Here is a 13450-nt window from a genome sequence, read left to right as displayed (position 1 = left end):
TAGATATAATATTTATTATGGCATTACACATTTGGAAGATGGCCGACGCGTTTTTGTGTGATAAGTTTACCGTGTTAATTTTTATCAGTATCCTCCCTTTGATAACAAGATGACATCTCCGTCGTAAATTCGATAAATCCCACGGAAAAAACAATAACCGTTCACAAAATTGCAGCCTCCTGCCAGTGGACATTTTCATGAGCAGTTACAGTTATAGTGTCATATATAATAAACTATATTGCTAACTAGTGATAGGAATTGAAGTCGACGTCCGCCATATTTGTGGGTATTATATATATATGTGATTATATGTTATCAACGTTGTTATAAACAGTGATAACAGTTATAAACATGTGATAAGGTTCTAATTTAGGAAAAATATGGCGGAAAATGGTAACTTCATAATTATCGCCATTGGTGGCATGTACACTTGACAATGTAGTTTATTATATATATATATATATATATATATATCTGAGCATGATGATCATATATATTAGAATAAATATCATGGAAAAAACGATAACTGTTCACAAAATGGTAGTCGACTATAGGCTATACGCGCTCCATGTAATAGCATGTTTTTCCATGTCCCAAGCAAATTCGGAATAGGGCCCTGGTACTCTCAAATTCCCAAACTGACAGAGCCCCTATCAGAGTCTAATCGTGATACATGGAAAGCAAATTTTGGAATGACACCCAGCGGTAAAACACACCCACGTTAAAAAGAATAACGTTCAGAGAATACAACATTGACGGCTTTGGTTTTGCTCGTTAAACAGAATTGATTAAATTAAATATTGTTCATAATACAGATTTGCATAGTACCTCTATCGAAAGTCTGTAATTTCTATGGGTTAGATTAGGATACCCTATAAGTGTAAACGAGGTGGTTGGGGATGCGATTGAAAATTATATCAGGTCTCTGTCAAATGGAAGCTTAGGACAAGAGTGGCCCAGTCCAAATAGTAGGGACGAAAGAGAAGGATATATTGATATATATTGACTTTAGGGCGACATTCGATTTTAATACACAGTAATATATTATACACTCATACGCATTACGTTTAAGTGCCGCCTAAGAGGTACCGGGCCGTATGAGAATCGTTATAATATTGTATAAAATGTAAAAAAAAAAAATAATCATTATTAATACATAATACTCTGACCGATGTACAACATATATATATATTATAATATATTTGTAGGAATTTGTGTACATTTATATGCCGTACACGATTACCGCGTGTTAAATAACGAAAACATTACAATACATATAGTATAGTGTAATTCGAAATTTTATATATCACTGTTTGTATGTATAAAAGTTCAGCTTGCCCAAAGTCGAGAAGCGATAACATGCAACTTTTATGAAAAAAAAAAAAAAAAATTGTGTATAAAAAACATAACATATATATATATATAATATTTTTAATATGTATAGAGGTAGGTAAGTAATAAAATAAAAGCGCTTTTGTTTATTTCGATTATTATGTACAGCAAGCAGAAAAAAAAATGTATAATATGTAATATGTATGATACATGTAGGTATATAATAATATAAAAAAACATATATATATATATATATATATGTTAATAATGATACTTTATAGTTGTTATTTACAAGTGTATATATGTATTATATTTATTTAATAATGCAGGGTGTTTCAAAAAGAACGGTGGGGTTTCAAACGGCTGTGGGTTGTGAAGTATTGGACTTACAGCACTGTGGTAGGGCTTAAAAGAAAAATGGAGGAGTTGACAAGTTTCGAATGACTGTCACTAGATGTCTCTGTCCCTAGATGTTTCAAAGTGGTAACTGAATTACACTTGACAACCCACAGCCGTTTGAAACCCCAGCATTCTTTTTGAAACACCCTGTATGTAACATATCGTAGTAAGTGTATGTAAATAGTAAAACGCAAAACAAAAAAAGTGTAGATAACGAGAGAGGATGAACGTGAGGGGTAATAAGTATCATGTCCGGCGCCGGTTGATCCGAGTGGATGCGGTTAGTTTAATATACATAAGTCACATAATATTTTCACTACACATACATATTATAATATCGTAACGAATGTTTAAATGTAAATGTATTTAGAACGGGATAGGGCGAGAGAGACACGAGACACAAGTATAAGTTCATACCTGGAAACGGTTTGGAGACGATGAGGAGTTTGGTGGCTGACGAAAAAAAAAAAAAAAATACAACAACCAAGAACAACACTTGGAGATGAAAGTAATATTTTTTAAAATGTTTTTTTTTTTTATAGACGTTCACACGTAAAATTGATAGAGACGCATATGTAACATTTTTTTGTGATAGCAGAATGAAATACAGGTATATATTATAGTATACCGCAATATTGTTTATAGAGTGTTCGATAAGTTTGGGTTTTTTCCCACTAAAGTTTCAAACGTGAAATGAGCTTATTGAACACCCTGTATATATATATACAGCCGCGCCCCTTTGTCAACGTATTATACCCGCTAAATGATTATCATAATGGCCAGAGAAATGAGATTAAAAAAGTGGGGGGGAAGGGTCATTGGGTTGTAACGGGGTACAATTAATATACGCTTTGCGTCGTGACGCAGTATAATACGTTAACGCGTAACATAATGATATAGTACGTATACAATATAGATATAGGCGAAAGTGATCAGAAATAGAGAGAAAGAGAGAGTGAGAGAGAGAGAAAGTGAGAAAGAGAGTGCGATAATTAATTAATAATTTTTTTTTTAACACAACACGAGCAACAAGCACAAGCAACACAAACACACTACGCACACACTACGCATGCATGACGATAATAATAAAAAAAAAAAGTTGAAAAATGAAAAAACAATGGTTGTCGACAACACACAATGGTGGTCGTGCAGACCTGAGCTGGACGCGATTGGCGGTGACGTGACGTTCAACGTGGCCGCGATGCTCGGTCTACCTAAACTGTTGGGCGCGTGCTGTTGGTGGTGTTGGGATCTGGGTTCGGCCGGCGGCCCGACAATGGGTTGCTGCCGGCCGCCGCCGCCGCCGCTGGCCCTCGGCGATGTCCGGATTTCGCCGGCCTGCTTCAACACCTGGTACACCTGGTCCACCTGTTCGGTCTGAGGCTGCTGACCACCGCCGCCGCCGGCAACACCACCACCACCGCCGTCCGCACCGGATATTACTGCGCATACGGGTTGAGAAAGAACAAAAAAAAAAAAACACCAAAACCAAAAAAAAAAAAATGTCTGCCAAACACCACACGGACCACAAAGACGAAACGTATTACAAAAAAAAATAAAATAAAATGTAAAAATGTATTCAGTGTAATATGGTTGTAGAGAAATGTAAGTATAAAATATTAATATGTATATATATAATCAAAAAAAATGTATAAACTAAAATCCAAAAATCGTTTGAAAAAAAATCGGTTTTTTTTTCTCAAAAGGTTTTTAAATTTCTTTTTTTTTTTTGTTTTTTTTTTGTTTTTGGTTTTGTGCATTTTTTCACACCATTCTGTGTAAAACAAACAGTTCGAAAACTCCACACGTCAGTATGTACATATAATAATAATAAACACATCTAACTCGAGTAAATATATTATATCTACAAAAAAAAAAAAAAAAAACAGAACAAATCATAAGAAAAAATATGATTATAATATGTTGTACGCTTTCAGCTGACAATGGATGTAGAGTAAAATATAATATACTAATTTATAGGTACACACAAAATGTAAGTAAGTACTCTGGTTATAGGTATATCTACTACTGCTAGGTACATCTACCGTAGCACAGTCGGTTATTATTATATATAATACTATTATGACTTTATTAGTTCACACGACGGTTTGTGGTTTAGGTAAAATCGCATTGGAATCGTTTAAATATTTATAATTTATAATATTGTGAATTTAAATTACAAGAAAAGACTGTATTTGAAAAAAATTGTGATTTTTTTTATTGTACTAGTGTAGAGTGAAATAGAGAATGTAAAAAAGGAATTTTGTTTTTATGCTCATTCAAAACGAGGACCGTATTTTATGTGAGCCAAACTGTAGTCGGTTTTTTGTTTAATACAATAAAGTTTTATCAGATAACATTATCAATATTGGTAAAATTGATATCGTCTCGTTTGACGAGTCACCTATTATAATTCATGACAAGCTAGTGCGAGTTGACACGTGTTCGGTCCATATTTCCTATGCCACACTACCGACTGTTGTTTTTAAGGTCAATAAATGTGCAAGTTTTACAACGGTGATTTGATGTAAAATACACAACAGCTGGCCAGACTACCGATTGTGATGTAAAAGCTTAATGGCCACTATAAACCGGGCGACATCCTTTTTCTGTGCCAAAACCTTATTCCCTTTAAGAATTTTTATAGTTCATACATTCAGGCCGGCTGATACGAAGATGATTAGTTAATGATCAGTCGAAGTAACAATTTACACTACCTATACCAAGTGTTCACTGTGTATGTTTTATGTATAAATAAAATATTAAAGATAAAGTACTATTGTGTCATACTGTGTTTACATCTCATAAAATGTGTTTTTTTTTTAAGAAATGAAGTGTACCTATCAAAATTTGGATCAGCTAACTACTAGGTACTTAGGTAAAATAAACCTAAGACTTGTGTTTTCTCCAGAGAGTCAGAATAAGTAAAATATTACGAAGTTAGCAAAAGGGCGAGCCACAGTGTGGCCAGAGTAACGAAATTAAATTTCTCTACTTCATATTTTTTAAAGTGTTTCACTACTGCGACCATGTGATGGCAACTATATGACTTATCATTTTTTATAATATTAAAACGGATTTGTTATTAGGCTAGATACAGAAAATTGTATGTTGCCAATTTTGTGTGTTACACTTTCACATTCAGTAAGATTAGAGACAGAGTTTGTATCATACTATCACGTTATCATTTTTATTCATCTATTGATCTGTATAGTTTTGATAATGGTGATATTGTGCAGTGTTTAAAAACTTAAAAATGTATTTATTTTTATAAATAAAGTAAGAATAATAAATAGTAAGAAATACTGATAACAAGTAATCAATATTAACGAAGGTTGATAGTGATAACATTACAGATGTCTGATGAGGTTTCTTTTGACCACACTGTAAAACAGAAGGATTTTTATTTTGATTATTTGGTCACACTGATCTGAGATGGTTAAAGTTTATTTACATTTTTTGTTTTTTTTCAAAAGTGCACTATTATTTATTCTGCGGTCATTCTGTCGCTCGACTTGTTGATTGCTTCGTCGCTGAGTACAAGACATTATAATATTATGTTACAGCTCTATAATATGTAGTTTTATACTATCTGTCTCTGTTTGTCCAGCTATAGAACTATGTATAATTTATTTAGTTATTCCGTGTAATATATGATAACGTTTCATCGCTTCAAGGACTTTTAATGAAATGTTTACCTTTCGCATGTAATTATTTTTTATCGCCATTTAATGACAAGGTAGTTTAGATAAGAAATGTCTTGAACGGAATTGACGGTCTTGAGAAATGTCTTGCTAAATAATTATCTAGCCTGGTTTTTTTTAAAAATTTTTATTGACGGACATAATAAATTTAAACCAACTGCAAAAACTGATTTGTTAAGTTTTGACAAGCCGTCAATCTTTTTTTTTTTGTTAAAATAATAATCGATACGTCGACCTCGTAAATCACCGCAACAGCCTAATTGTTTTTTTTAACCGAATTTTATCATTCTTCATAACGCCATCGCGTTTTCTATTGTTTGGCATTTGTGTCAAACGATTTGGAAAATAATCGAAACGAATTAAAAAATCATAACGAATAAAAAATGTGCTACCTAAACCCTAATGGTAATAAATTAACAGTAATAATCGTAGTTGGCTGAATGTTTAAGCGAAGTACAAATAAGCAACACGTTTCAACATTTTGACAAATGTTCCATTCGAAAACTATTTTCACTCACATTTTCGTCTACTTCGATTTTTTTTTCGAATTCATTTCCTGGCGATTTCTAAAAATGTCTACTCTGGCTACTGTGTTTGTGAAAACACATATCTTCTATATGGATTGTATTGCAATCAACGCCTGTCTGTCTGTCTGTATAACTTGTCAGGCTAATTGCATTTGTCTGATCTATTTATATGGCTGCGGCGCGGTTTAACGATTGCCGTTTACGGTACTTTGTCGGCTTGTCGCTACTTAAACAAATCCGACAAAGAAATCGGGTGCTCTTATGTCGCCCATAGACATATTTTTGTCAACAGCAACGGCTTTTGCGGACGGGGAGAAGGTGGGAAAAAAAACTTGACTCGAATACGGATTATCGGATTTAAAGAAGTACATAAGACACGGAAAGTTTTCGGCTAACAGAATTACTGTAGTTTTTCCAATGCGACGTTGGTGAAGTGCTCATCGAAAGAAAAAAACAGAATATCATGCGAATTTATTTTCCACGCCACTGCCAACTGAACAGACACCGTCATCAACGTCAAGGGCCGGTTTTTTATACCGTCCTACGACGAAAAAACATATTTTTACCTTCATAAAATATGTGTATTTCAAACGAATTCTTTTATACTATACAACAGTAAACTTTTTTTAGTGTGGAAAGCTAATTTTTAAAACATAAATGGTCGGTTAGGCGTATCAACGTTTGTTGGAATTTCTAATCAAACCATTTCCAGCAAGGGTTGGATTTCTAAGACGCCATCATCAAATTGACATAAAATTTGGATTCTGCGACCGTAATATAAAACTGACCGTTTTTGGAATAATTCTGAAACACTGTTATCTGTTAAAAGAAAAAAAATCAATTTACAACATAACCTAGGTGTTGTGGAAACTAAACATGGCGAAGGACCCGGAACGGTTGTCCCACACGCACACGTGTGGCCTCGTTTGGAACATTAAACGGATAGTCAGCAGCTACATGTGTTTGGCGAAAAAACATGTATGTAATTGTGGCCGGATTTCCTAGTACTATAATTATTTAGATTAAATCGATAGATACACCGTCGAAATGCGTTCGTAGAATAGACACGGTGACGTACATGGTTTGACCTTTTCAAGAAAAAAAAAATGTTATACTCCACCACTAATAAAACGTTTTATACAACAGACACAAAAACCGTGAAATGGAATGGAATGAAATCAGCGTGACCGCGGATTCGAGCATAGCCGTTTTATAATAATATCACAGATTAGAAATTATTATCTAATCCGTGATAACACAGTCAGTTATGATTGATAAGAGGAGTTTGTACAACGATAATGCAAAATAACTGCACAATAATTGATCTACTAATTCATGCGGCGTCTACACTGATAACTGGCACCTGAAATGGACGCGCCACCATGTTGTTTACAATTGCATGGAAAGTAAAACCGCTACGTTACTTTTCCATGATGAATGATAAAAAAAATGTTAGGTTACCTAACCGACTATGAAAAACAAACAAATTATTATTTTTGTACAAGTTAAAGATAAAGATGTAAACACAGTAAAATTGTAAGTTTAAAAAAAACCACAGTGAACAAACTGTATACGAAACTTCGTATATAAGACACTGTATTATCTATTATCTATATCTTTGTTATCTATTCGTGTTAGTGATCAAGCTCTAATCGCGCTGTATCCTGATATTATGTTATATTATGAAACTACAGCCGTTGGATTATTTAAAAAAAAAAAAATGAAATGTGTTCAATGTTAATCGACTATGCAATAGATTTTCACATATGTATAGATAAATAAACACATCAATCAAACCGAACAGCGTGCATGGATTTTGTACAAAAGAAAAAACATATATATATATAAAATTAAAATAAATAAAAAAATGAAATAAAAAAAAGATAAAAAGTGAAACAAAAGTCTGTAATAATAGTATGTATAATATATATATATATATTTTTCGTCGATATATTTACAACCCTAAACAATGTACATAGTGATTATGGTATGTACACGTGACGACTTTGGAAAGCTGAATTTTTTTGTGTAAAAAAAAAAAAAAAAATAATATTAAAAAATAAATAACGAAACAATAATAATAATAAATTTAACGTTTCAATAAATAAATATATAACGGAAAATTTCAAAAAATGTGAAAGAAAGTTATTGAAAAAATTTTTTTTTTTTTTATTCAGACCGTAAACTAGAGAAAAAAAAATTAATTAAAACCGTGTGTGTAGATATCAATAGTTGTAAATGTGTAAACACACACAGATACACAATATTGTTTTTTTTTTGTGCCCAGCACCCGTGATACGGCACTCGGCACTATATACTATATACGTCCTGCAATTATTATCCAAACAACTATAATAATAATAATGGTAAAGAAAAATTATAGAATCGTTTGACAACGATGAGTTATGTAGATTTTGATTAAAACATTTAAAAGCAACGCGTTTCGATAAGCTCACCTTCGTCGTCCATTGTTGCTGCCGAAGCCGAAGATGACACGTTCATGGCGGCCATTTTGGTTTCGATTTCCGACGTGGACTTTTGCCGGCGCAACAACCGCGACTTGACCTGACAACGGGTGGTGACTTTTTCCTGACAGTCCAAGTGCACGTTCATCTTGCACACCCGACATTTGAGACCTTGTCTGGTGTGCCCTGTGACAATTACAAAAAACATGCAATAATATTAACACTGGGTAAAACGAACCAAGAAGAATCAAGAAGACTAGCGACGGTGTGACCACTTTGAATGAAAACTTATAAATAGAAATTTATAAATACCGCACCCTGTATCACCAATTTCATACGACAAAAAAAAACATAGTTGTTACAAACTTAATAACGGATGTTATCCCTTATCACTTATATTTTGTCTCTTATCACATATATCTAATCTTTTAACATGCATACCTTATCACCCATGTCTTATCTCTAATCTAACAGAATGTGAAAGTTTAACCCGAAAATGGCAACACAAAATTCTTGTATCCAGCCCAATAACAATAATATATCCATGTTAATATTATAAACACTAATATCATATGTTTTGTATCATATGGTAGTGGTAGGGAAACAATTAAAAAATATGAACTGGAGAAATGTAATTTCGTTGTTCTGGTCACACGGTAGCTGGCGTTTTCGCTTACTTCGTAATATTTTACTTATTACGACACTCTGGTGGGGCGTTAAATTAAGTGAAAAAAAAAACTAATTAAACTTGTTAGCTTTTTTGTTTTCCAAAACGGTACAATCGATTACACTTCCGGCTAAGCGAACTGCGCAAATACTTATAATTTTTTTTTTTTTTTGATTGAATAATTAAAATAATTTTAAACGGCAAAGTAACAGCATTTTCCGATCGCTCGTTTTGCTACATTCGCCGAAGACAACTACTTGTAATAACATGCGGATGTGTCCAAGGGAAAAAACCATAAAGCAATAACATACAATATTATGTAACATTTAACTAATTAAAACCTAAATAATAATCTTATTCGACAATTTAAATTCTACATCATAATAGGTCAGGGGTTGGCTATAGTGTGTTGCAAAAAGTAGGACTTAAGTCAGTCTGTCAAAGATAGAAGAAAATAAATATCGTTCAACATATCGTGGTGATAGATATAAATGATAACAGTATTTTGAAAAAATATCGTTTTTAAATTTGAAAAAATATTAAATTTATTATTATTAATTTGTAAATAAGTTTTAGCTATTTATTTGTATTAATTAACAACAATGCCTAGTTGTTTTATTTGTTCAACAATAAAGACTTTTTTTTCCTTTATGTGGTCATACTGGTTTTAGTCCTACTTTTTACTTCGCTCTTGCATACAAGCTAGTATATTTAGTTAGTTTATCTTTTTTTATTATTACTCTTTATTCCGAAATTCCCAGAGAGGCGAACGACAGAGCAAAATGAATCCGTTTTGGAATATATATATATATTTTTTAAATCTCTATCGTTCAGTTTGTCTTAGGGCTGCGGCGCAAAGACAGGCACGGTGTTGACACCGAGAGCTGTGGATAATAAAATGTATATATTTCACAAACAAGACCGTGCAGAAAGGAGAACAGGGGGAACCACCGACGATAGAGCGTCAACCAAATTAGATTTTCGGGGCTTCCGCAAGTTTCGACGACGGTGTGGCCGTACACACACACAAATTGGATTCGATTAGGGGCTTCCAATGTACAACAACACCGCCTAGCCCTACACCGTCGTCTGTGCCGGCAGCACCGGATAAAACACTACGTGAACCGAATAGGGAATAATTCGATACATGCATAATATATATATATATATATACATGCCTTCTCCCGAATCCCTCTCCTTGCCTCTCCCGGTCTTCCAAAAGCACACACACACACATCCGCATCCGACAATTATTATTCGTACGTGTCCCGAAGAAACCACACAAATGGCAGCTGTAGCAGGTACACAGCAGCTATTTCCGTATAGCTCGGTAATCCGCAGGTATCCGAGCCCATGACATATTCGGATTTGGACGGCGAAACCGAAATGCCAGCAATGTTCCATTCGAGAATTTGCGGAATTTCCTACCGTAACTGATTCACCGCCTCGGGCCTTTTGCATACAATAATTGCGGTCGAATCGACGTACTGTTAAGTAAATGCACGTTTTATATTCAATATATAACACAGATTAGATAAAAAAATCAGAAGGTGCACTGTTCACTAGTAGGAGGCCGCCATTTTGTCACAGTCATTGTTTTGTCCATGATATTTATTGTTTTTTCTATGATTTATGTATATAATATATGCCCATAAATAATAAAAACACGGATAGGACATTTCCAATCGAGGCAACTCTATTTTTGCGGTACTGAATTGATAAGAAATTGAGGACGTTTGTTTACAGTACTACTAACCCGTGATAAAAATGGAATTCGAAGTCCGCCATTTTTGTGAGATTTAAGTGCGTATAAAATAATATTTATATATCTATGATTTTGTGTTACCAACTTAACTTATAACTGTTAAAAATATATTTACACGTGATAAGGTTCTAATTCCCACAAAGATTGCGGAAAATGGTATCTCCAATTATCTCTATTGGCGGCATGTACACTTAGCAATCGGTTTTATCAAATATATGAAGGTGTTGTCATCATGTTGTTATCGACTAACCTAACATTTTATCAAGTATTATGGAAAAGTAACGTAGAATTTTTACTTTTCATGAAAACGGTACACAAAATGGCTGCCTCCCGGGTTGGGACATTTTTCAATCCGAATATTATGCGTTCCACGTACTGAGTTCAGTGCCTCCTCGGCTTAGTGTGACCACGTTCTGGAAATGATATTGTTCTACAAATCTGGGCTTTGGTTTGTTTACACTTTCATTAATTCCCTTTCTTTAATAGGGATTGTGATCATCTGATTTTATCTAATCTGTGTTAATATATAGAAAATATTACTCGACTAAAACAAACTTGTATTTGCTTTACTCCGATATTATTAGAGCTGTCCAATAATCCTGTCACAATAGATGTCTTGTGCAATGCAGATATAAAAAAAGTATTTTACACGGTCTACGATTCTATTTAATAATAAATAAATTCAAAGCCTTTGGGGCAGGCAATCTCCAGTGTTCTCTCTTATAACTACTCGTTGACAGATTTCAATAGATAGATAATAAATAACATGATGATTAAAATTAGAATATCAACTAAATTAATCGTATTGCAGCCACAACAGGATCACTACAAAGTAGTCAGATATCTCATATTTATCAAATTTAGCAAAACTGTTTAATGTACAGAAAATATTTAGGATTTTCCAAAAATCTCAAGTGAAATTATTTAATAAAACCAAATAATTTCAGTTATACAGATATTATAAACCTTCAGATAAAAGGAATTCCTATTTGATGTATTACCGGAATTCTCAGACAGTGTAATAACCTGAATAATTTTAGTTTCTTCGAGGAAAATGGTTTTAAAAGTATAAAAAAAATTAATATTTTAACTTTTCTTATTTATTATGTTAAAATGTTTAACTACTACAGTATAATATAACTCAGTGCAAATCTACATACTTTTTTTTTTTTTTTTACTTGAACTTTAATAAGTTATTGTTTAATATTATATCAATAAATAAAAAAAAATGTATTTAGTTATTCATGTTATTTAAGTAAGCAAATACTCTTAAATAACCACAATACGCAGTTATTGTAAACGTTTTGCTGTAGTCAATACATTTTACTCTCAAGTTTTAGTTATAACAATTATTCTATTGTCTAGAAATATTTTGGAATTTCTTTTTCTTTTTTTTTTTGTGCTTGGAAAAATTGTTAAGCCTCTAAGTTTTACAAATATAAAAGTGAACGGGCACGTGACGTTTTTCAAGAGTTAATTTCCCAGACGGTTTTGTTAATTATTAAGGATAACGTCCAAATGTGGGAGTGACTTCTGGCTGTCACACCTGACTCGTTGCTCGTTGCATGATACACCTTATTGGAATTATAAATGAACACTTCTCGAGTTCATTATATCCTCGGTAATTAGTTGTTTCGCTCAAACTTGTAAGGTGGACATTTATATACTTTGTACCTTTCTTATATCTGACGATGAATCAAATCAAAGTATCTCTCACCGGGGGGTCACAATAGGTAAATTATTATGAAGTAAGCTAAAAGGCGACGAGCAGTGTGGCCAGAATGACGAAATTACATTTCTCTGATGCCTTTTTAAAAATTTGTTTCACTACTGACAGCAACCATGTGATACATAAAACACGTTGCTTATCAATTATAATATTATCATATGAATTTATGTATAATAAATTAGACCGTTAACTAGTGATAAGAATCGAAGTAGTCGTCGACGATATTTGTGGGGGATTTATGAGTGTATAAAATAATTTGTATATCTGTGATTCTGCGCTATCAATTAATCTTGTAATTGTTATAAACAGTGATAACAGTTATAAACACGTGATAAGGTTCTAATATTCCCACAAAGATGGCGGAAAACGGTAACTTCAATTATTTTTATTGGCAGCATGTACACACTAAGCAATGTAGTTTATAATATATATACATTTGTGTATGAAATTCAAATTGATCTGTATAGTTGATAACGCGAAGGATATTATACCGTGCAGCGTTGTGCAACTTGTAAAAAAAAAAGTGTTTATTTAAGTGGTCACACTGTCGCTCGCCTTCTTGATTGCTACGTTGCCGAGTACTAGGCGTTAAAATTTATTAGTTTTATACAATTATTGTAGTCTGTGGGATATAAAAAAAATAGCTGACAATTATTGTAAACGTTAAGCTAAAAGTTTTAATATCACGCTGTAATGGCGAGCGGTATTAATGGCGGTACCAGTTTGGAGTTTATCGGGATACATTTTGTTTGTCAAGAACTTTTCGATATTTCCTCCCAAAAACGAAGACAAATTATACAACATCCGACGTTTTACAACGACGCAATAAACCAAACCAATATCATTGTGCCACCGCCAGCGT

The 13450-nt window shown here is 33.1% G+C and overlaps 1 protein-coding gene across 13 annotated transcripts in view; it reads right to left on the bottom strand.

The window, feature by feature from the left end:
- Window positions 1–13450, bottom strand: part of LOC126838181 (uncharacterized) — a 160773-nt gene that overhangs the window by 22630 nt on the left and 124693 nt on the right. For 7 of the 13 annotated variants that reach the window (XM_050572360.1, XM_050572361.1, XM_050572362.1 and 4 more), the window contains exon 14: window positions 8419–8613. In XM_050572360.1, coding sequence (XP_050428317.1) covers window positions 8419–8613 — 195 coding nt within the window. Of the gene's footprint in view, window positions 1–2885; window positions 3174–8418; window positions 8614–13450 lie in introns of all 13 variants that reach the window. The other 6 variants (XM_050572355.1, XM_050572356.1, XM_050572358.1 and 3 more) reach the window with 1 other exon arrangement.

Source organism: Adelges cooleyi, unplaced genomic scaffold (assembly GCF_023614345.1).
Source record: "Adelges cooleyi isolate 19-005CV unplaced genomic scaffold, UGA_ACOO_1.1 ACOO_flye_CR_arks_rails_tigmint_CR_PRNA_30, whole genome shotgun sequence".
NCBI classification, from domain to species: Eukaryota; Metazoa; Arthropoda; class Insecta; order Hemiptera; family Adelgidae; genus Adelges; species Adelges cooleyi.
This window is presented reverse-complemented; position numbering and strand designations above follow the sequence as displayed.